At 39.6% G+C, this 27,172-nt stretch overlaps 4 protein-coding genes across 9 annotated transcripts; 2 read left to right on the forward strand and 2 right to left on the reverse strand.

Moving 5' to 3' along the window:
* Positions 1-3,637: 3,637 nt before the first annotated feature.
* LOC116316662 (pro-opiomelanocortin-like) lies at positions 3,638-5,222 on the reverse strand. Its single transcript, XM_031735283.2, has 2 exons — positions 5,067-5,222; positions 3,638-4,722 (listed from the first exon to the last, which is right to left on the reverse strand). Exons 1-2 carry the CDS (start codon positions 5,181-5,183, stop codon positions 4,189-4,191), a joined length of 651 nt encoding a protein of 216 aa, XP_031591143.1. The 5' UTR covers positions 5,184-5,222; the 3' UTR covers positions 3,638-4,188.
* Positions 5,223-11,624: 6,402 nt separating this feature from the next.
* Positions 11,625-16,476, forward strand: LOC116316657 (fibrinogen C domain-containing protein 1-B-like). Its single transcript, XM_031735274.2, has 6 exons — positions 11,625-13,083; positions 13,993-14,227; positions 14,311-14,445; positions 14,549-14,765; positions 15,729-15,924; positions 16,036-16,476. Exons 1-6 carry the CDS (start codon positions 12,445-12,447, stop codon positions 16,180-16,182), a joined length of 1,569 nt encoding a protein of 522 aa, XP_031591134.2. The 5' UTR covers positions 11,625-12,444; the 3' UTR covers positions 16,183-16,476.
* A 645-nt stretch (positions 16,477-17,121) lies between these two features.
* ndufb9 (NADH:ubiquinone oxidoreductase subunit B9) lies at positions 17,122-20,321 on the reverse strand. The gene is made up of 4 exons (XM_031735281.2): positions 20,165-20,321; positions 18,418-18,610; positions 18,110-18,223; positions 17,122-17,492 (listed from the first exon to the last, which is right to left on the reverse strand). The coding sequence occupies exons 1-4, from the start codon at positions 20,251-20,253 to the stop codon at positions 17,361-17,363; spliced, it is 528 nt and encodes a 175-aa protein (XP_031591141.1). The 5' UTR covers positions 20,254-20,321; the 3' UTR covers positions 17,122-17,360.
* A 10-nt stretch (positions 20,322-20,331) lies between these two features.
* tatdn1 (TatD DNase domain containing 1) lies at positions 20,332-24,818 on the forward strand. 6 transcript variants are annotated; one of them, XM_039606086.1, is made up of 12 exons: positions 20,332-20,382; positions 21,755-21,820; positions 21,900-21,949; positions 22,432-22,495; positions 22,622-22,765; positions 22,879-22,921; positions 23,284-23,369; positions 23,451-23,491; positions 23,824-23,900; positions 23,981-24,051; positions 24,315-24,441; positions 24,566-24,818. In XM_039606086.1, the coding sequence occupies exons 2-12, from the start codon at positions 21,781-21,783 to the stop codon at positions 24,666-24,668; spliced, it is 846 nt and encodes a 281-aa protein (XP_039462020.1). In that variant the 5' UTR covers positions 20,332-20,382; positions 21,755-21,780; the 3' UTR covers positions 24,669-24,818. The 6 variants fall into 6 exon arrangements, with proteins under 6 accessions (XP_039462020.1, XP_039462021.1, XP_031591139.1 ...); XM_039606087.1 differs by having other exon boundaries at positions 20,370-20,388; XM_031735279.2 differs by lacking the exon at positions 20,332-20,382 and adding an exon at positions 20,406-20,612 and having other exon boundaries at positions 23,824-23,927; positions 23,960-24,051.
* Positions 24,819-27,172: the final 2,354 nt, after the last annotated feature.

Raw genomic sequence — 27,172 nt, forward strand, 5'->3', positions numbered from 1 at the left:
CATTTTAGAGCATTTTGAAATCACAGAAAGTTAGGTCAATTATGGGCAATTTGAAAAGGGTATTATTTTTGAAAGCAACATCAGAATGACTTGATATTGATATGGTATCACTGTGGGGTTGTATACTGTTGATCTAAAGTGGAATTACCCTGTGGAAACAGGAATTTTCCATTTTAGAGCATTTTGAAATCATTGAAAGTTAGGTCAATTATGGACAATTTGAAAAGGCTTTTATTTTTGAAAGCAACATCAGAATGACTTGATATTGATATGGTATCACTGTGGGGTTGGATACTGTTGATCTAAAATGAAATTACCCTGTGGAAACAGGAATTTTCCATTTTAGAGCATTTCGAAATCATTAAAAGAGTCGGTCGTATATGGGCAATTTGAAAAGGCCTTTATTTAAGAAGGCAACATCAGAATGATTTGATATTGATATGGTATCACTGTGGGGTTGTATACTGTTGATCTAAAGTGAAATTACCCTGTGGAAACAGCAATTTTCCATTTTAGAGCATTTTGAAATCGTTAAGAGTCGGTCGTATATGGGCAATTTGAAAAGGCCTTTATTTAAGAAGGCAACATCAGAATGACTTGATATTGATATGGTATCACTGTGGGGTTGGATACTGTTGATCTAAAGTGAAATTACCCTGTGGAAACAGCAATTTTCCATTTTAGAGCATTTTGAAATCGTTAAGAGTCGGTCGTATATGGGCAATTTGAAAAGGCCTTTATTTAAGAAGGCAACATCAGAATGACTTGATATTGATATGGTATCACTGTGGGGTTGGATACTGTTGATCTAAAGGGAAATTACCCTGTGGAAACAGCAATTTTCCATTTTAGAGCATTTTGAAATCACAGAAAGTTAGGTCAATTATGGGCAATTTGAAAAGGCTATTATTTTTGAAAGCAACATCAGAATGACTTGATATTGATATGGTATCACTGTGGGGTTGTATACTGTTGATCTAAAGTGGAATTACCCTGTGGAAACAGCAATTTTCCATTTTAGAGCATTTTGAAATCATTAAAAGAGTCGGTCAAATATGGGCAATTTGAAAAGGCTTTTATTTTTGAAAGCAACATCAGAATGACTTGATATTGATATGGTATCACTGTGGGGTTGGATACTGTTGATCTAAAATGAAATTACCCTGTGGAAACAGGAATTTTCCATTTTAGAGCATTTTGAAATCACTGAAAGTTGGGTCAATTATGGACAATTTGAAAAGGCTTTTATTTTTGAAAGCAACATCAGAATGACTTGATATTGATATGGTATCACTGTGGGGTTGGATACTGTTGATCTAAAGTGAAATTACCCTGTGGAAACAGCAATTTTCCATTTTAGAGCATTTTGAAATCATTAAAAGAGTCGGTCAAATATGGGCAATTTGAAAAGGCTTTTATTTTTGAAAGCAACATCAGAATGACTTGATATTGATATGGTATCACTGTGGGGTTGTATACTGTTGATCTAAAGTGAAATTACCCTGTGGAAACAGGAATTTTCCATTTTAGAGCATTTTGAAATCATTGAAAGTTAGGTCAATTATGGACAATTTGAAAAGGCTTTTATTTTTGAAAGCAACATCAGAATGACTTGATATTGATATGGTATCACTGTGGGGTTGTATACTGTTGATCTAAAGTGGAAGTACCCTGTGGAAACACAAATTTTCCATTTTAGAGCATTTTGAAATCATTAAAAGAGTCGGTCAAATATGGGCAATTTCTAATTGCTGTGGGTGGATAGTGTTTATACAAAATGCAACTACTCTTTGGAAATATGACTTTTGCTTTTAAGAGCATTCTGAAGTCATTGAAAGAATAGTTCAAAAATCAAAATTCACAGGGCTTTTACTTTGAAATCCAAAATAAGATGGCCTTGATATTGACAGGGCGCTAATAGTGAACAAGCCTAAATTATTTGTTATTATGTTCTTAAAATATCTGATAATTCACTCGAAGTTGGCTTTTATTTTGAAATCCGGTTTCCACATCCATTCCCGTAATACTTTGAATACACAGGGAACAGAAAATAAACTGGAGGCTGGCCTGACTGCAATGCTGGAATTGGAGGCTGGCTTGACACCAGTGTTTTATTCCTGTCTCGGTAGAAGTAGCAACTAGCATCATTTAGCTCTGGATGATTAGCCACGGCACTGATGAGCTTTTCCTCCATACTGAATGACGAATGAAGGGCTTTGGCTGGATCTGCCCCTTTGACCTAGTTACAGCCACGTCACCGGCCTCCTGATTGGTTGTCGGGGTGCGATTTGACACTGGAGTTCATACTTTCCAACTCGAGCGTGTGCACAAAATGCAACACACAATCTGACACGCGTGGTTTTCTTCGCGAGTCACACGCGCCCCACGCGGTACACTGACGCGCGTTTCACGGGTTTTGGCGTTTTCGCGACGCAAATCTGCTTCCGCATTTTCGCCGGATGCGCAATCGCGTGTCATCGCGCTCTTTCCATTGACTTTACATGTGAACCTGACGCTCTGGCCGCCTCTATCGCGTTCGGTGTGAACACACCGTTACAGCAGTGATACATCTCCTGTTGTCAGGCCTGCAGGTATCAGGCTGGTGTTCTCCTTTATCTCATAGTGGACAGAAATTAGTTTTTGGAGTGGCACAAATAATTTGTATGGCATCAGATTTGATGCAGAACAGCTGATTGTTCTGTAAATAGTTTGAAATGTTTATTTAAAAATGCCTTGGCTGCATTTAAAAAAAATTGCTGCAAAAACTTTGTTGTTTGCCAAACTGAGTTACTTTTTTGAAGTAGTAACTATATAATTAATTGCCCAACATTGGTCATTATATACTATATTTTGCAGACAGAGTTACAGGACTCTCTCCCAGACCACAGACTCAGACTCATAATAAGAGTCAGAGCTTTATTAAAAAAAAAAGAAAAGAAAGAAAGTTGTGTTTTCAAAATTGGAGTTCAAGTTATTTTTACTTCCAATAGTGTTAACATACTACACAAGTCATGAACAGGATTTTTTAAATTTTCATTGTAAGTGGGCTAAAGCAGTTAATTAAAAGTAGTCTAACATAAATGTAAATGCTGTAATTTGATTATTTTAATAAACCATGTAACTTGGATGGATTCAATGCTGGCGTGACCACAGTGCACACGTCTGATGTCGCTCACAGTGGTCCAAGGGACGCTCAGGGAGTTTGTGTGTTCGCCCAGACACATGAAATATTAGAGGGAACATTGGTCACTATAATCAGTTATTCATCATATGGCAATAATGTAAATGCTTGAGGAATAATATTTATTATATAGTTTTTATAAATTGTATTTTTCTTTGAATCAGATAGAAAAACAACATGCATTGTATTTTTGCTTGCAAATATCTTTATGTTTTTATGCGATTTACAGTTTTTTTGCATTATATGAAACATATTTTCTCACCCACTCTCTCTCGCTCGTCTTCTTTCTGTGTTTCTTTCTCATTTCTGGCACAAAGCTCACAAAGATAAAATAATAATAATAATAATAATAATGATAATCCTTTTTATTACTTGAATCTCACTGAGTGAGCTGTTAGCTTCCATTGGACATTATCTGTCACAATAAAAATGAATCTGTACTTTTGTTTTGGGGGATTATAATGACAGTGGACAGTGGCAGCAGTGTCATGATCTCAATGACAGTTCTGACTCCTCTGAAGCATCGAGAACTCTGTGTTAGGTCCAGTATATCAAATGGTTTGGCAGGTAGGGACTTACAAACATGATGGGAAAGATAATGTTCCTTGTTTACCCCTGAATAAGAAAACTTTATTAGCCTGAGTGACCTGACCACTCTCTTTCCCTTTGTTCTTTTCTCTCCTTGTTGGTTATTCAGCTAAAACAAATGAAAAGCAACCCCAATGTTGTTTTGTACAGAAAGGCTCATTGGATCTGTTAATATTTGGTGGTTTCTGTGTTTTGAATCAAAATATTCAAGAACTTGGAAAACTGGGGTATTCAAATAGTTTCATATTTCCTGCTCATGGACGTATTACATCATGAGGCGCTCATGGATTAATAACCCTGTCATAATGTGGCAATGACAAAAACACATCTTGTATTTAGTCACAGGACTTGTTTGCAGTTATGAATAAAACTTTTCTGTCTGCTCGTCTTCTCTCCATCCCTCCCTCTTTCCTCCCTCCTCACTGCTCCCTCTTCTCCTCCTGGGCTTCTTTGTTGATGACGTTTTTGAAGAGCGTGATCAGCGGCCTCTGGCTGCGCTCGTCCCAGCTCTTCATGAACCCGCCGTAACGCTTGCTTGCCGGCAGGCCGCCCCAGCGAAAGTGCTTCATCTTGTACATTTCATCTTTTTTCTCATGGCTGTCATCTGGGACCTCCTCCTGCCCCCCATCTGCTAACTTCCCCTCGTTATTGTCCATCGTCATCATCTCACCAGTGAGCTCCCGCTTTTTCATCTCACCGGGGAAAAGCTCCGCCGACTCCTCCTCCAGACCGTTGGTGGTATAGATTTTAATCGGGCGGCGTTTTCGCCCAACAGGCTTGCCCCAGCGGAAATGCTCCATGGAGTAGGAGCGTTTGGCCTGAGGAGAGGAGAAGAAGGGCGGAGGGAAAGGTAAAAGAGAAAGAGGGCCCGATGGGGGAGGAGGCTGCAGGTGGGCATCACCAGGGGTGATGGGCTTCTCGTTGTTTTCAAAGTGGCAAAGCTGAATACACTCCTGCAGGACAAAACGTGCAAACCATCAAAGGCTATCATCTGACCAAATTTTAGATGATAAAGTTTTCCCATAATTCCCTTTGCGCCAATCTCAAATGATGGGAGTTCAGGTGATCCCAGGCTGAAAAACCACCCAATGCTGAGTCTACCAGTGAAACCCAGTAAATGACATCACACACAGTGACTCATCTCATATATACAGTCCATCATGATACTGCATCAAATTAATGATTTGTTTGTGGCCTTCTGTAAACTTCTCACTTCTCACTATTTATCCTCAGCTCTTCTAGCTTGTTGGCCTGCAGTTTCACAGCTTTGGTTCAGTCTCAGTGTGTGTGTGTTTACCATCATGCTCCTCTCTGAGTTGACCTCCTGACAGACGGGATGGTCCCAGCATTGACTTTCAGCTACTCTGGCCACGCCCACTACTATTACAGCCACCAATAGCAACACAGGACACATTCTCTGTGTATCTGCTGTTGAAATACACAGTAAAAGATAACCACAGTTACAGTCAGGTTAAGTTAATCCTGACTTTAAATCAGTGTCTTCTTCCAAAATGCACTCTGATAAGATAAGATAAGATAAGATAAGATAAGATAAGATAAGATAAGATAGTTCATATTTGCACATTATTGTTCAATTAAACTATAGGTTAGGTTAAGAGGTCAAAAGATAAGACATTTATAGCACAAACATCAAATTATACTCAAATTTCTTTCGATATATTCAATAATATTCTAGTTTCTAAACTCTACAGAGTTATATATATAATCCCATATTTCCACAGAGAGACAGAATGAAAACACACATGAACTAAATTTCACATGAAGGAAGTAAGAAGTAAATCTCAAACACTAAAATGAAAATGTGAATCAGGCATAAAAATAAGTTTTTAAATGGCACATTTTGCTCATGTAGTCTTCTATCAAAAGCTTGCTACATGTGTCGTTGCATTGCTGTATTTAAACACAGTATGCATTCCTAAACATTATATTTATACCAGTCAAACATCAGATAAACCACTTTTTTATGTAAAGTTAATGATTTTTTTTAATTAAAAAAAATTAAGACTATATGAAACAGAGTAACAAAGTAAAATTCTCTCAAAAATTCACATCACTGTAAAATGCTGAAATTTTTTATATAAAATTATCTTCATTACATATAAACAATCTATTCTGTTACTCTTGCTTTAGCTGTTATATCTTAGAATATTGAAATAAATAAAAGACTTTAAAGTAAATAAAAACCACACATAATGAAGACACTCACCACCTGCCCTCTGACTCTCTGTCTGATGCAGTTTTTTGTTTAGCTGTGAAACAGATTTCTGCTGTTCTGTTCCTCTGATGGACTGACTGATTTTATACCCTGTCACCAAAGCACAAACATACCAGTGATGACGTTCTTACTTCCTCCCATCGCGCTACCCCTCCAAACAGGGACGCTCATCGTTGTTTCGTTCAAGCTTACAGGACTAAACTTTCTTGGAAAAGCAGTCGGATATTATTTATATTTTTAATGTCTGAGAGGTCGCATCTGTATGCTGGTAAAATCCCACAGAAATATCTCTGAATCTCTCACAACTAAAAGGCTTGTTTGTGATTGCTCCAAAAAAAAGAAATGTTTATTTAAAAGTCTGATTTACAGACTTTGAACAGACTTGGGGACATTTGTGGACAAAAAGCCTGTGAAAGATTCTTTGATAAATGGACAAACTGTACACCAAAAGTGACATTTTTGTTTTGTTTTTTAATGAAGCTGTAAAACGTCCTTTTGTTGGGTTGTGTGCATATTAAAATAAATAGTTTTTAATATTTTAATTGTAACATCTTGCATCCTCTGTAAGAACTTCAGAGTCAGTGTTTGGCTTTGTGGGTCAGTCATGTTTGACAAAAACTCTCAACACTCATGATGTTCAGACCACGAAGCCTGTCCTGACTCTGGTTCAAGTTTCCTGCTTCAAAGTTACTTCCCAACAGTAAACACATTGCCTTATTCACTGCTTCATCCGCCTTCCACAATCTTTATAGTTGTTCTTACATGATGCAATATTGATCAGCACAGAGGTTAACTTAGTGGTGCACAGAACTGCATAGCAAAAACAGTCTATATCTCTCTCCCTCTATGAAGCTGTGCACGATGTGTCTCCAGTGTGATTGTGTGTTAATTTGCACGTGTAGCTGCAGCTTGTGATGGATTGACCCAGAGCAGAGGATTCAGTCACACTGCTATTCCAACCAATCACACCATCACCCCCCTGTAGCTTTTCCACTGAGCTTCTTCGTTCTGAAGGAGTCTGAAGGGTGAGCTGCCATTCTTGAGAAATGGTCTGATTGGCTAACGTTAGATGGAGGGACTGTTTTTAATTGTTGTATTTTGGTTTGTTTACTTGTTTCTTAGATTACTGTGGTTATAATTTTTGATACTGATGTTTGTTTGTGGTTTTCCTCTTACAGATGTATTATTATTTATTTGTTACATTTATTTATTATTTATTATTAAGGTCAGATATAGTTTTATCTTGGATACTTGTTTTGCAAGCTGGAAGACAGTATTTAGTAAAAGTTACAATTCTGCATATTTAACTTACTAAGCACACCAGTTATGTAATCAAAACATATTTAATTACCTAAAATAACCAAACTCATTATGTAGTCTGACACCTTTCAGAGTCATATGCAGTTAAGCAGATGTACTATTGGACGGTAAGTGTTGAGGTATTATTGTATATGTATATATCTCTTTATCGTCACACCAGCTGATGATTTTAATTACTTGCTTAGTTTACAATGTTGATACTAATATTTGCATCCAAAGTAGAAAGAAACATAGTTAAATTTGGTACAAATACATTGAACCTGTGAGAAGACTCATCTTAGTATTAAAAATGTATTTATAATGTGTGTATGTTATGACATCAGACCGGCAGAAAACTGATAATGAGCTATTTCCATCTGAGCCTGTTTGTACGTTTTCAATGGCATTTCTCTAATTATCAGTTTGCAAGACTACACAAAAATTACCAGGAAAATTTAATGAAATTTGCTGCAGGGATGGAGCATCGGCAAAAGAAGAATCCATTAAATGTTTGTCTTTATTTTAAAAAGCAACGAGCAATGGCCTTGGTAGACGATTGGCTCTCGAGTGGCCGCCTCCTTTTAGACTGTTATTGACAGATTTGTGTGCAGTACCCATCAGACAAACAAACAGACTTGATGTTCTCAGACTATAAAGTCAGAAAAACACAGTGAAAATAAATACACCGTGGCAAATCACCACACTGCTGACGCTGATGTTGTTGTGTTGTAAATATCTGTAGGACATTAGACGATTAGCGCCAGACTGACATGTTCAAACAAAGAGGAAGAGGAGGGTCAAATGTGTGAGTCCGAGTTTGGACTTGCACACAAACATTCACTTCTTTTTATTGTCTGACTCCACAATGTATGACTACAGATCAACCCAATGCAAACTGCAGACTGCAGACATAGTGAAGTCCTGATGGAGACGGGTGCTGGTAATACCATGGTAAAGGTAAAGAAACCATGGCTTTAAGCTCCACCTTCCTCCTCTTCTCCCTAAAACTCACCAGGAACGTCTCTTTATGAATACTGAGCTCTGACATTTATCACCTTTACATTTTAACATCCATCAAGTCACCAGAGACTCATTTAAAATTGGGGTAGGGTTTGGCTTGCACCCACGCCTTACTTTGGTTATTTAGATACATAAAACTGTAAATAAAACATTTCAGTACAACTCTAAATAAATATGACAGAGTTAATTTGAAAGATAACATCTTCTATTTTCTGAAAACTAGACTAGTTAACTTAGAGCGAAGAATTCAATTAGACAATACTTCATCTTTATCTTTGATTTGAATGAGACTCAAGTTGTCTCAAGTCCTGAGAGCAAGCTACCTGCAGGGGGAGCCGTAGGCGTTCTGGTTTTGGATCCAGATGTTTCATTTTGTGGACGTTGAGTGCCTGTTTAATATCCTGGTCTTCTATTTGGTTCTTACTTTGTTTTTGTTTAAACTTATCTAGTTATGTTTCTGCTGTTAATATCCTGTTTAAGGCTTCCTTTGTTTAGCCTCGTATCACCATCTGAGTCTTCTCCTTGTGTCACATTGTGTCAAATTTGTATATTAGTCTGTCATATCTGTTTAGTTACTTCCTGCTTTATTTTAACAGTCATCTGTCTTTGGTGCCATGTTTTAGTTTTACTTCTGTAGCTTGTTATTCTGATTAAGTTCAGCTGTGTCCCCCAGGTGTCTCCTTTCTGCTCCAATCACCCTTCTGTATATATTAGCTGCCTCTTATTTCCCAGAAGGGTCCTTGAACTTGCATTTATTGTCCTGCCCTGTTTGATTTTGATTTTTTTTATACTATTTTAAAATTTTATGGGTTTTTTTGTTTGTTTTTTCAAGTGAGTTCAAGATTAGATCTAAGTCCACATCCTGCATGCCACACAAACACCATTTAACAACAGCCCGTGGCAGTCTGATTCCTGGCTTTAAAAGCAGGTTTGTAGTTTCAGAAGCTACAGAAACTGAAATTATTCAAAAATTGTGTTTGTGTAAACTCATGCACCATTAATTTTTCAGCCCATAGTAGTCAAATTGTTAGACAGCCTCTGGCATTGTCAGTGATGGCATCACTTATTCCAGCAAATGCCTGTTTGCATTAAATCACACCACCCTCTAGTGGCTGCATGAATTATCCCAGAGGGAAACCCAGTCATTTAGTGTAGGGAGGATGTCAGGGTGGATGAAGAGTAGAAAAAACCTCAACACTGAACATGCAAAAGCAGCTGTTGGTACTAATTAAATGTATACATGTTTTATACAAATTTAGATTTTTCACTGGCTCAGGTTTTTTTACTCACCATACTTCACTGACGCTATTCTGTTTGTCATGACAGCAGAACTGCTGTCATGACAAACAGAATAGCGTCACATTTATCAAAAATCATACAATATTTTACTCAAAGCCTCATCTCTTCCTGTGCTAACCAAGTAGTTACTGTATCTCTATGCAAGAACTAACAGTTAGTGAAAGCAAAGGAAGCACCACCCACACATTACACACCAACACCACCTGTTCTGAAGTGTTTGCTTATGGTTTGCTTAAGGCATCAACATCAAAGGAACTTTTGTTATCCCGTGATAACCCATTAGCCACAGTATTATCATAATACAACAGAGGTTTTTTTTAATCTTATCACTTGCAGCATGTCACATTATTTAAAATAGCTTTTCTGCTGTGTTGAAAGAAATTCAAGCATAAATCAAAGCTCTGAAAGTCAAACATAAATCTAAAGTCAGTTTTGAGAGCATCATGACACTGGTCCTTTTTTCAAGTTCTTTCTGTTTCTCTAATGGAACAAACGGAGCAGCTTGTGGAGGTAAACGGGTAAACAGAAACCCATTAAAGGCGGAAACAGCCTTGAACATTGAGTCCATTAAAACTCTCAAGTATGCTTGGGGATAAAACGAAGAGCTAATGGTCTGATGGAAAAAGTAGTCAGTTGGACTCAATTTGAAGATATTGACAGTATTAAAAGCGGGAAAACTTTATTCACAAATTCCAGTTATTATATTCTGCTTACATTCTTTCTGTGTGTGCGTGTCTAAACTCAACAAAGACAATAAATGTATTGAAATTGGACAGTTTTAAAGATCTGGTATTAATATTTACAGTATCAGCATTAGCAGAAAGACAGTCTTATAAATTATCAGGTAGTTTTATCATAATTTAGCATGTTAACATCTAATTTAAAAATGAAGCACAGCTGAATCTGACAGCTGAGTGAGGTTTAGAGGTATTTCAGACTGTTGTTACCATCTGTAGCCTGTAGCAGCAACTCATTTGTGTCTCCATAGTGTGGTGGTTTACATGTTTGCTTAACAACTGAAAGATCCCTTGTCCTGTCGCGGGAGGAAACAGGAATCACTTTGAGGTTGCGTCAGGAAGCGCATCCAGAGTACAAAAAAATTCCAGTTGGTCAAAATCCCACAAGGTTTCAGATTTGTTTGATATTTAAACACATCAGTTCTTTAAATTATAAATTTTCTCAATAATATTTGTCACATACGCATTATTTTTCATTTATAGCACAAATCAAATCTGTGGTTGAAAAAGCTTCACCTAAAATCAAAGATTTATACTGAATAGGGGACAAAATAAGTTCCTGATCAGTAAACACACAAAAAAATTAATACACTTAAAGCAAAGAGTTAAAACACACAAAGTCCTCTTTAGTTTACTGTAATGCAATTACTGTAACTTGTTGTCACATTACTCTAATCCCATTACATGTAATCTATTACTTTCCGGGCCACTGGCTGCCAATCTCATTAGAGGATTATAAGGATAAGATGTCATACCCGGTGCTGAACAAACAGACACACACGCTGCCTCCTGGCTGTCCTGATGCTTTTCCATTCAGCTGAATTCAGCAGTGCGACGTGGCAGCAGGTAGGAGAGTAGTTTCAGCTTAAATATAAAATGATATGTAGTCAGCTCAGCAGGTTTAATCATTTGGTGTACTGCTGTTACACTTTTATTACACATTTTCTCAAACTTATCAGGGTTTTTTTAGTAGTTTTGATTGGTTGAAATCTTTTCTAAGAAAATCACTTTTCAAAAACCTGTTGAGGACAGACACTCAGAGTCAGCGCTGATTCAGTTTTATTGTCAAAGCTCCAAGATTCATTGTTCAGCGCAGTATGTTAATGAGTTTTCATCAACTTTTACTCCTCCTTTACAGTTTGACCATCTTCGACATTGCAGCACTAATACAAGTTTTTTTGTCTCTGATCTTTATAATTCCTACTTTATAAATGAAGCTAAACTTGTTTCTTATGCTACATAATTCAGTTTAGTATTTCTCTCATCTAGCTGACAACAGCTAACAGAAATATTTGGTAAAGGGTGGTCCCTGGGTGAAGCATACAGACTGCATACATGAGGCCCACTTGGGTTTTATCTGCACTATTCCTATGGGAGGTCATTATAAAGGTTACATTAAAAAGTTTGCAGATTGAGGCTATTTAATGTCTGTTCTGTTTGTGTTGGGGAATAACAACAAAAGGTCAGATTGTAGTTGTTGTGTGGAAAAGGCAAAACTCTATACTTGCCCCAAGACATGTGCTTACATATACCTGGTACATTAAATTATATATGAGAATGTTTTTAGGCCAAAGTCCAACCATGTTTTAGGTGTAAAGGCTGCAGGAAGAGGCCTGCTGAGGGTAAAACATTCAAAATTAAACAAGGATCGTCATCTTGATGGAAAATGCCTTTTTAAATTCTGAATATCCACCAAGCTGCCTGTGAAATGTTGATGTGGTGCAACAAAACGGAAATCTTAACAGACGGGCTGTAAGACTGATGTGAAGAGGTTCATTTGTTCCTTGATGACTTTTGATTATGTACTGATTCAGTTAATCACATTCATTGTTTTGGATTGGGTTAGAGCCACACCAGCCAGGTCTCTGTGAATGTGCTGAGTTTTAAAGGTCACAATAAACCTTATTTTACTTTTTCTTTCAGATCTCCCACAGTTTTTCACCTAATGCCTAAGTTTGGGTGAAATCTCGTCTTTCTGTGATGATGTCAGAGTCTGATCCTGACGCAGTAACTGAAACTGATTTTACCAGTAAACTGAATTTGTTTTGGATACAAGTGAACAGCCAGGCAGGAGGAGTCATTTAATGTTCAGAATGAAGAAGGTTGAAGTGTTAATATTTTATTTCTTACTGACTGTTTGGTGCATCCAGCCTGTTGACGGTGACCTTCTGGTCTCAGATGTTACACATGATGATGATGCCCACCCCAACCCCCTCACAGAAACCGATGCCGATGCACCGGACAGGAATATCCAAACAAACAGGAACATACGGGACACGAGCATGGAGACAAACTGGGACGAGCCAGATATGAGAAAGGACCACTACGAGGATGCTGACTGGCATCCTCTTACCTCTTTTACGGAAACGCTTACCGACCTGACCCCTGACGCCCCACTGGTGATACGCAATGACAACACTGGCGCTGAAGATAACACCAACCAAACCTTCAACCAGACTATCAGCAATTCATCCGCAGAGTGCGGCGAGTTCAGCAGTCAGCTGATGTCTAACGGACAATGCCGATTGACGGCAACACTTCCTCCTGTAGGACATTCTCAAAAACGCTGCCCAGACATGTTCCGGTGTACAGACGACGTCTCCTATTGGCTCCATGAGAACGAAAACAAAAAGGAGCAGCTGGAAGAGCTGAAAGAGACGATGTCAGGGCTCCAGGAGGAGCTGAGGAACCACCGGCATCGAGTCAAGGCCCTGGAGATGCAGGTAGACTTCCTGCTGTCTACTCTACATCCATGAAATGTTGTGTTGAACTTTGTAAAGAACAGGTATATATTTCATGACACAAAGGCTTAAAAACGGGTGTGATGTCATATCTCCAAAGCAAAGAAATTAATTCTAAATCAAGAAATCAGTTTGAGTGAAAAAAGTACAGTTAGTTCTCTAGTAGTGTGATTACTTATAATTAGTGAAGAGAGAATAATAAATCCTCCAAACACATAGAAGACCAAAATCTGCACGATTAAAGCTCAACAAAGGGAAACAGGAAACACAATTTTTAATCTTTGGAGTTTAAAAAATAAAATAAATTAATAAATTTAAATAAAAAAGTTTTTTTTATTTAAATAGGTGGAGAACATTATTCATGCAGGTAAATACAACACTCTCCTTTATCCCGCTATATCTCTCTGTCTTGACACTCACTAAGTCCTCATTAACCCTGAACGCTAACAGGATTAGCTGCAGGCCGGGGTCCTTCATTATTCTCAGTCTGCCCAACCCACAATGGATCCTTGCAGGCTTCTAAATCAAGTTTCCGCAGCTGAAAACTAATAAATAATTAATTAAAACAAATAATATTATGTACCTATAAAACCAAGTTTCAACATTAAGTATGTCCAGTCACAGAGGCATTTGGACATTAGATTGAGGAGGAAGGTTTGGTGGAAACATAGAGCTCAGTGGCAGCTGAGGCAGTAGATATTAAACTTAAATTTAATTATGTAGACATTAAACAGCAGTGGTCTGAGCACTGAGCCCTGTGGAGCACCTGGTGAAACAGAGGTCAGTTGAGAGGATGAATTACTCTAAGTTGTGTTACTGTTCATGTTAGAGATCAGCTGACCACACTATGGCCACACAGTAAGGTCAATGTTCTCTCATTGCACTGCTCAGGGTGAAGAAAGTGTTAGCTCAAACTCAACCTTTCACCAGCGGTTGCGCTCTCTGGAGCGCCGTCACGCCGAGGCCGACACCCTGCTCCACGTGCATGCGGCGCTGCTGTACGAGCTGCAGGTGCAGCTCCGAAACCTGTCGGCAACCGCGCGGCACATGAGTCACAACACGGGCTGCAAGGTCAACGTGATCAGAACTGCGCCACCGCTCGGCATGCGAGACACACTGCCACCAGGTGCACCAGCAGCAAACACAGTGATGAATTGTGTGATATTTGATGTTTCACAGTACATTTTAACTTTGTCCGTCTCCCTTCAGATGTACAGCCCCTGTCTTTCTGTCCATCAGACTGTGCGTCTCTGTATCACAACGGTGTCCGTCGTTCTGGTGTTTACACTATTGTCCTGTCACCAGGCACCGCCCGGCCTGTTTACTGCGACATGGAGACCGAGGGTGAGACAGCTGGTGTGTTAGTTCCTGCAATACTAGTGTCAGTAATGGAAACACTCAGATACAACACACACTTTACACAATTCTCCGTGTGTGTGTGCACTAGGTGGAGGCTGGACAGTGTTTCAGCGGCGCCGTGATGGGTCAGTGAGCTTCAACCGTGGATGGTCTGAGTACCGTGACGGCTTTGGCGAGCCACGAGGTGAACACTGGCTGGGGAACCAACACCTGCACCGGCTCTCTAACCAGGGCCACTACAGCCTCCGCATTGACCTGCAGGACTGGAGCCACGCCCACAAACATGCGCTGTACCACACCTTCAGGTAAACAGACACAAACAGGAAGTGATGCAAACTGAAAAAATGAGGTATGCTCATATAATAGTGACTTGTTAACTGTAGGCCCGCCTCAAAGCAAACCTGCTTTATACGCCTTTTTGGCACTAACGAGGAGCATCATTTACAAAAAAAATTATCCTACTGTATTCAATAAGACCGGTTTATGATTTATGGTTTGGTTTGGAGTCAGTGGCACTAACAAATAGGCAGGAGGCTGAGATGGATGTGGGAGATATGAAGATCTTAAGATTTTCGCTGGGAGTGACCAGGATGGACGGGATTAGAAATGAGTTCATCAGAGGGACAGGTCATGCTGAATGGTTGGAGAAAAAGCTGGAGTGGCAAGACTGAGATGGTTTGGGCCTATGCAGAGGAGGGATGGAGGATATGTTGGATGTTGAATATGGAGCTGCCAGACAGGAAGAAAGGGGAAGACCACAGAGGAGATTCCTGAATGCAGTGTAGGAGGATGCTGGGGACAGGGTGAGATGGAGGCAGGTAGTCCGCTGTGGTTACCCCTAAAGAGAGCAGCTGAAAGAAGATTAAACAATACATGAAACCTCAAACTGAAAGTGCATGGTAGATCTGCTCTGTTATAGATTTCTACACAACCAGACACCTTTGTGCTGCCAGAAGAGGTTGCCCCCTGCTGGTTAAAGAATGATGGTGTACTTCCACACTGGCTTCTCTTTGCAGACCCAGAACTATATTCAGATCTTTAGTAGATACATGTACAGTTTGAAAAGGGTGGTGCCATTTTTTGTTTTTGTTTTTTTAACCATCAGAGCTGCATTTAACAAAAACTGTCTCATGCAAGGAAAAACTGAAAAGGCACTTTCATCTACCTTATTATAAACAGTAGTAGCCGATTGGCACAGTACATCAGTGGCCAAGGAGTAAATCATCAGCCAACCTTGAACAGTTTTGCTTATTTTCTTCCTGCTGCAGAATCGAGGATGAGGACAACCAGTACCGCCTGCATGTGTCCGGTTTCAGCGGGACAGCGGAGGATTCATTCGGCTGGTATCATGACCTGCAGGGTTTCAGCACACCAGACACGGGCAACATCTGTGCTGAGATCAGCCACGCTGGCTGGTGGTTCCACCAGTGTTTCTATGCTAACCTCAACGGTGTCTACTACAAGGTAAGTTCTTGTCCCACAAAGTTGTTTTTCCAGCCAAAACTGTGAGAATAACAGTAAACATGTATGAAATAAAAGAAACAATGGTTTGATGCTTCCACATGTCTCCATCAGGGGGGGCACTACTCTCTGAAAGCTCAGAACTTGCTGGGACCAGATGGCATTGTTTGGTTCTCCTGGAAGGATTCAGACTTCTACTCTCTGAAGGCGGTCACCATGATGGCGCGACCACATAACTTCAGGCCACGCCTGTCACCATAGAAACACTCTCAATGACACTCAAGGATTCTGCAGCAGCAAAGATTGTTTTTGAAAACATGCTTTGGGCCAAACTCAAAAAAATCTTTACTTTTTTTCTATAAACTGACTGGAGATTCTGTACAGGCTGTTTTAATAAGTCATTGGCCATTGAAATTTAAGATAGTTTAGAAAAAAATATCTGAATTAACTGCACAAATTATTGCCCAATGGTAGCTGAGCAACCAAGAGCTTCCAGAAGTAACTGTACCAGGATCAATTATGTACTGGAAATATTCCCCCCAAAATGCATCATTTCCTTCTGTATAACTTTTTTTTTTTTTTTGCATAAATGATGAATAAAACTGATTATTTTTGAGCTGTTTGCAGGGATTTACATCAGTCATAAATGCTTGCTTAGAGAGGATTGTCTTAACCACACAACGTGCCCTGAAATCACTTTAAATTCAAACTGACACACCAGTGGACTTGAACCTGAGACGCACAGTCAACTCACAAAGTAGTGAAAGCTCCACATTGTTGGTTTGGAGGAATTTAAAGGATGAAGATTTCCTGAAACATGAGCAGCAGCTGGTACAGAAACCAACTGGTAACAATAACAGCACTTGATTTCACAGCTAGCATCAGTAACAGCTTGGGATTCAGTTGGGTTTTTTAAAACATTAATACCATTTAAGGTCAGATATTCTCCCAATAATGACTATAATGCCCTTCAATGCTTTAATGATCTACAAAAACTCTGCTTGTCTCAACATGTAAACTAACTGAGCCTTTTCTATGTCGTTAAGTTAAATGTTAAGCAACATTTATTTTAAGGCACTGCTCTGACTGTCACTTTGTTTACTCCTGAAACATGTAAAATGATCTGGTCGATCAGACCTTCAGGCACACCTGATGAAGGTTAGACAAACCAAAACGTTTCAGCTCCAGTAAAACACACGGTCAGTCTTAACACACTTATTTATTAGAACAGGAATTAACTGGTACATCTACAGGACTTCTTAGTCACTCTGAATTCACAAAGGCTGTTTTTCGTAATTAATGCAACCTGCACAGGTGAACTCCTTTAGAAATGACTCTGTACAGACAGATGGTAATGACGGGTCAGCCCGTCTTCATGCTGTTGTTGTGCGATTTCCCTCAGGTTGCAGAAATGAGCAGACCCATGTGAAATAGATTCTTTATGTGGGGCGCTCCCTGGGACGGGTGACGAACTGCCACCACAGAGGGGGGAGGTCACCCTCTTTGCGGGCAGGAGGGAGAGCTTCGGACTTGGGTCCTCCAGCAGGGGTCTCAGCCTCTAGCTGGGCAACCTGGAAGTAAAAGGAAGGAAAGAAAACTGACCTGAAGTTTCCGGTCCTACAAATGCACTCTGGTGCCACCTACTGGAGTTTGTCATCAACAGGGACTGAATAGATTCAGTTTCAGCTCCATGTTTTCAGCATTGGGCTCTGCTTGAGTAGCTTTGCATGACTTACAGTTCAAAATAATTCTTATTTATCTTGTAGAGGCCTTAGATCATCCTGTCTAAAACAAGCCATTTATCTCCAGCCATCAAGTTTCTTAACCACTTATCCAATCAGGTTTGCAGAGGGGCTGGAACTTATCCCAGATGTCATAGGGTGAGAGGCAAGCCTATCACGGGGCTAACACCGAGACACAGACTCATATTCACACCTACAGCCAATTTAAAATCACCAATTAACCTAGTTAACCAATCAACTCAGCTCTCATTAAGCTGTGACCATGTCAAAGATTATCTGCTCTCAATGACGTCATATGAATCCAAGAGTAGAAAAGCAAGAAGAGTAAACACTGAGCTATGTGGAACAGTAAATAAGGAGTAGCACCTTTCTTGTCATTGGCAAAGGAAACCAGGTTAAACAAGGAGGGCAAAACTAATGCTGGCATGTAAAGGTTTGCTGCCCACCTCTTTCTCCCAGCTCTGCATCCTCAGTTTCTTCCACTGCTCTCTCTTGGAGAAATAATCAGGATACATGGCCTTCTCCGAGGGATGCCAGTGGTCCAGCACCCACTCTGGGACCTACAGAGACAAAGCAGAGCTCACAGATGCGTTTCTATCCAACAATTAGGACAGTCAGCATTTTCACTTCAGGTTTCTAACATTAAATGTTTTCCTGTAATTGTTCCCAGTTAGTTCAAAAAGACCAGAAGTTAGGTCCAGAAAAAAGAAAGTTAGATACAGTACGAAATAATTTCATGGTTGCTCTGTTTTACCTTGTAGCACTCGTATCGCTCATAGGAGGTCCCTCCAGGAGAGTCGGGGAAGATGTAGGGCTGAGGATGTTGGTTGGCCCAGAACTCCTCCTCTCCTGCCTTCAGCATCATGGTGGCCTTCACCATGTCCTTCTCAGTCTTGTTTTCATCAAAGCGAGCCCGCAGTAAGCAGGCATAGAAACGGTACTTGTCTCTATAATGACAAAACAACACTCAGACCATCAGAGACACCGTCAACATGTTTAAAGCAACTACATGACATCAAGCAAGAGAAAAAAAAAAGTGTTAAAATAAAAGCATGTGTATATTTTATACTAACAGAAACATTACATATGAATTTTATCTATAAAAACAGACAATAAGACTTTTCTTAAAACTAAATATCATTAGTGCAAAACATTTTAAAAACAGACACTACAAAAGGAAAACTGAACAATTTTTCTCTTTACTTTTTTCTACAATGAAAATACACACTATTGTTCTTGTAATCAACATAAATAACATCTCAGCTTAAAAGAACAGCCTTTTATCCTCATTAGAAAGACTATGCTGACGTGGGTAACATGGTGATTTGCATTAAACCCTGATACTGATTTTCTGTCCATCTCTTTTCATAATGTGAAGGTCCTGCAGGTTTCTAAAGAAGCACAAAACTCAAATAATAATTTAAATACTGGCTGATTACTAGTGTAAAATGAAATCTGTAATGTGGAGCACGAGTCTGACCAATGGATTGGTGTGGCGTCAGCAGTAATGTGTGTGTTGTATAAGGCTGGGATGGTAAAGAGAGCGGAAAGGCTAACTTTTCAATTTACCAGTCTACGCCCCAGACCTCACCTATGGTAATGAAATCCGAAATCAAATACATGAGGCTGAAACTAGTTTCCTCCATAAGGTGTCTGAGCTCAGCGTAAGAGATTTTGGAGCAGAGTCGCTGCTCCTGTGTGTCAAAAGGAGATGGTCAAAGTCGCTTGGGCATCCAATTAGGATGCTTCCTGGGTGCCTTTGTCCATCTGGAAAGAAACCCCGGGGTGGACTCATCTGATCTAGGAACACGTCGGAGGTACTGGAAAGTATGGGTGTAGGGAAGGACATCTGGAATACACTGCTTAGCCTGCTGACACCACAACCCGACTCCACATAAATAGAAGATGACGGATGGATGGATAAATGTCCAAAATCTTACTGACCAACTGTATGTGTTGATCTTTCACCAATGAACGCTTTTCATTTATTCACATAGACTAGAACTGACACAAATAACGTTACATCCGAGTAACTGAATGAATTATCCTAAATATTAAACATTATGACAACTAACTTTGGAGTATTTTCTACATAAAGTTTAGACTAATGCCTCTGATGATAAAGTAATGTGTTTAATAACCTGCCTGCAGCTGAGCCAAATTACCTCAGTGGGAGCTCAGCTAGAACTTTATTATTAGCCGCCTTTGACGCTAGCTGGCGCCATGTAAATACAAGTAACATATACTGACTCCTGCTCAAAAAATTTAAAATGAAACTATTGCAACTGTGCGATCTATTACGCACACTCCCATCTGAATGACAAGTGGAGAAACAAAGATAACACTTTGGAGGTGGAACTGTCAGACTTGAGGAATGAGTGACCTGGCTTAGCAGGGCTAGCTTCACTATTAGCTTAGCAGGACAGTGAACTTACTGCATGTAAAACACCGATAATCTGCATTTTTCCACAGTCCTACACTAACTAAGAAGACCTTCTTACCTAAATATGCACCACGACTCGAGGTGTCTCAGGGACTTCTTGTAAAGCCGCAGCACTTTCTGCTGGTGAGTGAGATAGGCAGAGGCCATGTTAGCCGTCCCCTGTCACCTTCTCGCCGAGCAGCGCGAAGGACTCTGGGATTTTGTGGCATTTGGAAGCTAAACCCGTAAATATTAAAAAAGCAGCGCGAATATATTACTTTTCTTTTTGGTCACACAGTAAGTGTAAGTTATACAAGTGTAAATTATCTTCACGCGTCGAAATTTTTTCGACATTGTCTAAAATGTTTGGATAAGATGGAAAGAGTAGCCGAAAAACTATCTTTTTCACTAACAGTGATCCGGTCTGTTATAGTTATTACGGTATTGCGGCATTATGGGATTGGTGAGAGCTGCATGTGTAGTTCTTTCTAGGAGAATTTCAACCATGGCACAACACAAATTAATTGGTAAGACGCCCGTGCTTTATCGCCTGTTAAACGCTACCAGAAAGCTAGAAGAGACCGAGTGTCACTGACTGCCGCTGACGGTTATAAAACGGAGCAGCCTGCATGTTTTGTTAGCATGAGAGCTAATAAGTTAGCTCCTTGAAAATGACAACACAGCAGTGACAGACTGAGTGACAGGCTTACAGCTGTGCAGGAATACAGTATACCGGGCACTTTATTTCAGGTTTACAGTAGTTCGGCTGCCATGATGGCAGCTCACAGTAGACTGCAGCTGATCAGCAGTTGGTTCTGTGCTGGCAATGAAGAAGATGTGTAGAAGATATAGCAGAGCCTGAGCTCTGTACTGCTATTTATTAGATTTAACGAAGTCAAACCCTTTACCCCGTCTGTGCAGCTCCTCTGCATACAGCCTGTGGTTGCTCTTCATTAAGCACAACTGTAAGCTGTGTAGGGTTGTAGTCCTAGCTACAAAAAGTTAAAATCAACTGAGATAAAATGATGCAAATCAGTACATCCAGCAGCTCATCTCTGATTTAAATATTAACGTCGACTACAAAATGGAAATGTCTAAAAAGCAGAGCAGTTCTCAGTGCACTTAGATGTCTCCAAGCAATTTAGTAACTTAGCTGACAGAAAATTGTTAATATTTCTGAAAGAATCATCTAGTAATTTCTAAATGAAAGCCCACCTGTGTTTCAAAGTATGTCAAAGAAGTATTTAAAGTATGCGATACCTCGCAATGAGTCACTATAAAGATTACCAATGGACTGAAATAAATTCTTTAAAACTAATAATTGTTATTAAACTCAGTTCATGACTGTTGTAGAATTTAGGTGTTTATTATAGTTTTACATTTTGTAGGCTACAGACAGATAATCTGTTATGTAAATGTTCAGCAGGATATTGAAGCTGTTGTAATTACTTGTTTTGTTATATGACTGTATTTCCAATGTGTTTCTATTGTTTGTAAGTAAAGTATCCATTACTGCTAAATGTGTTCAGTGTTACCGTATAACGTGACCTCAGAGCGTCTCTCAGCACGATGCTGGTACCAAAACTGTGATGCTTTAATTACAAAGATACAATCAGTAACACTCTCTGAGTCAGTACACGTAGATAAATTCTGACCTCTTGCTCTTCAGACATCGGGGTGAATCTGACAGATCCCATGTTCAGAGGACTCTACAGAGGGAAGCAGAAACATGACGGTGAGCTACTGCTTCACTCTTATTTTCACTGTGGGGCTGTTCACATTATGTTTTTCTGAGTCTCACGTTTTCCTGACAGATGACTTCAATGAGATCATTGCCCGAGCTCTCAAAGTAGGAGTTGAAAAGGTATGCTGTGTCCATCACTTTGATGAAGCCTCATGTATTTTAATCATAGCCATGAATTCAGGGATCGCTGCGGTGTTGATTTGTTTTAAAAAAGGTAATCGTGAAATTGTGGGATGATAGAGATTTTTACAGCAACAGTTTGGCTAATAGCTGTTGGAGATGTTTATGAGGTTTAATATCCCGGACAAAACCCTCATTTATTTCATTCCCTGAAATGGGCTAGGATGAGGGAAAGAAGAGACGAACAAGAACAAAAAACGCCTCACCTTTATTTTAAGTACACTCAACATATAAGTCGGTATACTCTATCATGCTGAGCCTCATTATATATGCTAAAGAATTGTGGTGCAAGTAGTCAGGATGCTGATGCAGATATAAAACAATATAAACTCATAGTTACTCTTTTTTGTGTATGTTGGAAATCTGTAATTTGAAAGTTATTTGTTCTCAGTTGTAATGATTGCGTGTTTTATCTGTTGCAGTTTATGATCACAGGGGGGAGCCTTGACGACAGCAGGGAAGCTCTTAAACTAGCTGAGACCAGAGGTAATAATGACAACACGTTTTGTGCAACCAAATGATTCGTGGTCTTAAAGAATCAGCCAAACCTACCTAATGTTTTCCTCCGTGCTGGAGCGTCTCACCTTTAACAAGCGCCCTCCTTTATCACAGATGAGTTCTACTGCACGGTCGGCTGCCATCCCACCCGCTGCGGCGAGTTTGAGCAGAATGGAGAATCCCAGTATTTAACTGGGCTGAGGGAGCTGGCAGCAGCACACAGAGGAAAGGTGGTGGCCATCGGAGAGTGTGGACTGGGTGTGTGTACATGAGCACGTGTATGAATGTACATGACAGAAAGAAGTCTTCATTTACACCTTATTTATTTTTCACTCTGTGGGTTTGTGTTGTTTCTTTTCTCCTCATTTCAGATTTTGACAGGCTGGAATTTTGCCCAAAAGAAACTCAGCTCAAGTAAGTTTGTGTGATTTTCACGAGTTTTGAAAAAAGGCCTTCTAGAAGCAAATCTTGCCACTCGGCGGCCATTTTTTAAGGCCACATTTGGAATTTTAATAGTGACTGCTTAAGTTACCAGTGAAACCTGATAGATGTGCCAAAAAGTCTAAAAGCTTTTTTTCCCCTGAAGATTTCCTTCTAATAAACATGATGGTTCATTTATGACTCCACAGACTTGCAGATTGTTTCCCAGTCTGAAAAGTGAAAGTACCTTTAACCTGCTTTCTTTAGAAGTCTATAAGAAAATGGCCTTTAGCTTAAATGGCCCTCATGGACTTTTGTTTCCTGTGCCTCAATTTGCTCCTTCTGGTGTGTTGCAGATACTTTGAGAAGCAGTTTGACCTGGCGGAGGAGACCAAGCTGCCCATGTTCCTCCACTGCAGGAACTCCCATCAGGAGTTCATCGGTAGGTTTGTGAAGCAGACACCTGATCTGGTTCAGGAATTAGATTTTTATGCAAAACATTTGACTGTTTTTGTTTCCACAGACATCATGAAGAGAAATCGAGACCGATGTGTTGGAGGAGTGGTAAGGATGATATGATGTCTAATATCATAGTACTTACAGAGAAGGATATGCTTTCCACATCCTGGATCCTGGAGATGCGAAAACAACCTCCGTAAAAGTGAATTATTTTGTGACAGGTTACAATACTCAATGTAAACTGAACAGAATAAAGACCTAAAATGTAAAATTATGTGAAGTTAATACTTTTTTTGGGATGAAGTCACAAACAAACCTGATTTCATCCATTAAAACTAATTTGCAAAACATTGTTTACATATTTAAAAAGCCACTGAGTCACTTTATGAATGAATCAGATCAAAATTCTTCTGCGTTATTGCTAATTTGAATTTCAGGTCCACTCGTTTGATGGAACTGCAGAAGACGCTGCTGCTCTCATAGACCTCGACCTCTATATTGGAATAAATGGATGGTGGGATAATCTGAGAAATGTTGTTCGGTTTCCTTGAACTTGACCAGAGTCACACTGAGTCTCACTTCCATATCGTTCAGTTCCTTGAAAACAGAGGCCAATATTGAAGCTATGAAGTCGATCCCCACAGAGAGGCTCATGATAGAAACAGGTGAGTCACAGTCTGTTTATTTTAAAGCTTTTGGCAGAATGTGGCCTGAGTTTAATCACACAGTGAACCTTTATATTAAAGTTCTCTTAAAGCTCTGGAGTCATTTGTTTTATATTCTTGTTGAAGCTGTATCACCAATAAGTGGGACTATATTAGATTAAAATAGGTTTATGCTCACTTTATAGAAATATTTAACTGATATTACAGTTCTTTAAATGCTACATTTGTTATTTATGGATTTCCACCTTCCTGCTCATTTCCAGATGCCCCGTGGTGTGGTGTGAAGAACACTCATGCCGGGTCCAAATATGTTAAAACTACATTTCCCACAAAGAAGAAGTGGGAGGCAGGACACTGCCTGAAGGACCGGAATGAGCCCTGTCATATCATGTAAGTCACTAAAGGGAAAAGCTTAAAAAATCCAATGGATACAATCAGACGTCGCACTGAAGCATGAATATTGTTAAACACAATAAACCTTTAATTTTAAGATTTCACTGTTTGTCTCTTGCAGACAAGTCCTGGAGGTGATGGCAGCGGCGAGGGAGGAGGATCCACTGGAGCTGGGCAACACAATCTACAACAACACTGTCAAAGTCTTCTTCCGCTCAAGCTGATAATAAGTGACATCATCAGACTCACCGATGTGTCATTAATATTCTTTTATGAATCGGTTTGTGCGCCTCAGGACAAACCACTTATACTGTTATATTATTTGTGTTTACAGTCCTCTGTTAATGCAAAATAAACATAATTTTTTTTCATAAGGAACATATCAGTTATTGTGTTTAGAAAAACATAAATGTTAATGAGTTTATTCAAACCACACAAAAAGCTTTGATGTTTGTGATTGTTTAAGTACCCCTACAGTGCTTTTGCTTCAGATCATCAAACAAGTTTTAATATTATACAAAAGTAACCCAAGCAAATGCAGACTTTTCAAATCTTAATTTATTAATATAAAAAGTTATACAAAACCTAATAAACTGGCTGTGCCAACATTTGCAGCAAGAGCTAAAATCAGCCGTTTTCGGTACCTGGCGATGAGTCTTTGGTTAAATGTTCTTTGCAAAGTTATTTTAATTCAGTCGGCTTGTTTTTGAGTCATGCTGAAGTCCATCAAAAGCATGCTCAGAGGTTTGTTTTTTTTAGTCATGCAGAGGTGGACTTGCTGGTGTGTCACTATCATTGTGCTGCTGCATAACTTGAGCACTCTTGAACTTGAAAGAAATTCTGATAGACAACAGAATTTATGATTCTACCAGTTACGGCAAGTCATCCAGGTCCAGAAGCAGCAAAGCAGCCCCAGACCATCACACTACCGCCACCAGTAGCGGTTTTAGATACGGGCGACACGGGCGGTTGCCCGGGGCGGCATCACGGGCATCGGCAAAAAAAAAAATAAAAAATTGCTCATACTCATGCTGCCCCGACACCAGCCAGCGCATATGGGAATGGCATAGGCACCGATCGGTTTCTATCGCCTATTTGCTGGGAGTAAGGGCGCCCTCGTTTGCAAGGTGAGCCTGCTGCTTGCTGCACAGGGAGGAGAGGGCGGGGCGGCGGGGGATTCTGTGGCTGGCTGGAGCAGCATCTAATAACCAACTCGCAAAATAAAACTAAATAAAAACAAAACCACAAACACGATAACACCAGACATTATGATACAGACTTATAATTTGCACCGATGTTTTTTCAAAATTCTATACACAAAAAGTGAGCGCGAGAGCCCTCGGTGCGCCTGCTCGCTGCTGAAGTCAAAGTAAACTTTATTGTCATCTCCGCTACATACAGTCCAGTATATAGAGAGACGAGACGACGAGGCTCCAGTTACAGCAGTGCAAGTAAACAAACAATAAATATAAGAAGAGTAAGAAAATAAATATAGGGGAGACCAGGGATAGATGTAACGTGGGTCAGTTGTAACACTTCCAATTTCTCCAATCAGGGCTAAGTTTCAAATGATGTGATTCATCCTGTGCATGCCCAATTCAGTTCTGCTATCACATGTGAAAAATCAGCACATTTTGTCAAACACAGACAATTTAACACGAAAAAAGTAATTTGTATGCCAAAAAGTAAGTTTTTCTACTTTATTTCAATTTCTAATAGCATTATCTGCTTTGCAGTTAAACTCATCAAACTTAAATTATGTTATTTGTATGTCTATGGGGATATATTCTGTGTAGGTCTTTAGTGCTAATGTTTTAGCCGTTGGCTGTAATGTTTGCTCATGGCTATAGGAGTCTGGGTCAGTTGTAACAGCAACAGTCTGGGTTAGTTGTAACAATAATGCAGATGTTACAACTTACCACACTGTTACTTTAACTTATATTAAACAAGTTGGGGCAACGACATCAGCAGAGAGAGGTTCACTGGTCACCTTTGTATATGCGGTTAATGCCATTGGCAACACAATTCCTCCACTGTTTGTGTTCCCACACATACATTATGCAGACCACTGTGTCAGAGATGGACCAGTAGGAAGTACTGGTAGTGGAAATAAATCAGGATGGATGCAAGAAACAGATTTCCTCAGCTTTCTGAAGCACTTTGCAAACCACACCAAGGTAAGCCATGATAAAAAGTAATGGAATTGCGATGCTGGTGAACAACTACATTTTTTCAGCTTCATTGTTATGTTCAAAAGTTGGTGCAAGAGTTGTAGGTTACAGTGAACACTGAGCCAATGAGGCCAAACTCAAGGAAGACCAACCAAAATTAATGAAATATTCAGTTGCAGAAAATTCCATAATTTGTCTTTTTTGGGGGGTTGGAATATGTTCAATAGCTAGATTTCTGCATTCTGTCACACACACACAGCTACATTAATGGCTCTAAGTGCATTCATGTGTTGAATAAAAAAGATTACGTGTTAATGTTTTGTCAGTACCCTTATTTCATTGTGTTACATTTCACCCCAGGATATGTTACAACTAACCCAGACTATGGGGTTAATTGTAACATTTCACTCTTTGTGTTTGAGACCATACCATGCAATGAGTAATTGTGCTGCAGAGAAAATAGCTGCACTATTTAATAGCAGAGACATGTAAATGCTTTGCATTAAATTTTGAATCCACTACCTTAAAAGAGCTCCAATTTACAGACAGAAATGTCA

The sequence above is a fragment of the Oreochromis aureus genome, linkage group 22, assembly GCF_013358895.1.
Source record: "Oreochromis aureus strain Israel breed Guangdong linkage group 22, ZZ_aureus, whole genome shotgun sequence".
Taxonomy (NCBI): Eukaryota; Metazoa; Chordata; class Actinopteri; order Cichliformes; family Cichlidae; genus Oreochromis; species Oreochromis aureus.

Excerpts from the sequence above, each read along its gene's own strand:
- LOC116316662 (XM_031735283.2), bottom strand. The coding sequence starts at position 5,183 with ATGTGTCCTGTGTTGCTATTGGTGGCTGTAATAGTAGTGGGCGTGGCC. Across the intron at positions 4,723-5,066 it reads ACTCAGAGAGGAGCATGATG|GAGTGTATTCAGCTTTGCCA; the intron begins GTAAACACACAC and ends TTTGTCCTGCAG.
- LOC116316657 (XM_031735274.2), top strand. The coding sequence starts at position 12,445 with ATGTTCAGAATGAAGAAGGTTGAAGTGTTAATATTTTATTTCTTACTG. Across the intron at positions 14,446-14,548 it reads CTGCGACATGGAGACCGAGG|GTGGAGGCTGGACAGTGTTT; the intron begins GTGAGACAGCTG and ends TGTGTGCACTAG. Across the intron at positions 15,925-16,035 it reads TCAACGGTGTCTACTACAAG|GGGGGGCACTACTCTCTGAA; the intron begins GTAAGTTCTTGT and ends TGTCTCCATCAG.
- ndufb9 (XM_031735281.2), bottom strand. The coding sequence starts at position 20,253 with ATGGCCTCTGCCTATCTCACTCACCAGCAGAAAGTGCTGCGGCTTTAC. Across the intron at positions 18,224-18,417 it reads AGCGATACGAGTGCTACAAG|GTCCCAGAGTGGGTGCTGGA; the intron begins GTAAAACAGAGC and ends TTGTCTCTGTAG. Across the intron at positions 17,493-18,109 it reads TGCAGAGCTGGGAGAAAGAG|GTTGCCCAGCTAGAGGCTGA; the intron begins GTGGGCAGCAAA and ends TTTTACTTCCAG.
- tatdn1 (XM_031735279.2), top strand. The coding sequence starts at position 20,540 with ATGGGATTGGTGAGAGCTGCATGTGTAGTTCTTTCTAGGAGAATTTCA. Across the intron at positions 23,370-23,450 it reads CTCCCATCAGGAGTTCATCG|ACATCATGAAGAGAAATCGA; the intron begins GTAGGTTTGTGA and ends TTGTTTCCACAG. Across the intron at positions 24,442-24,565 it reads AATGAGCCCTGTCATATCAT|ACAAGTCCTGGAGGTGATGG; the intron begins GTAAGTCACTAA and ends TGTCTCTTGCAG.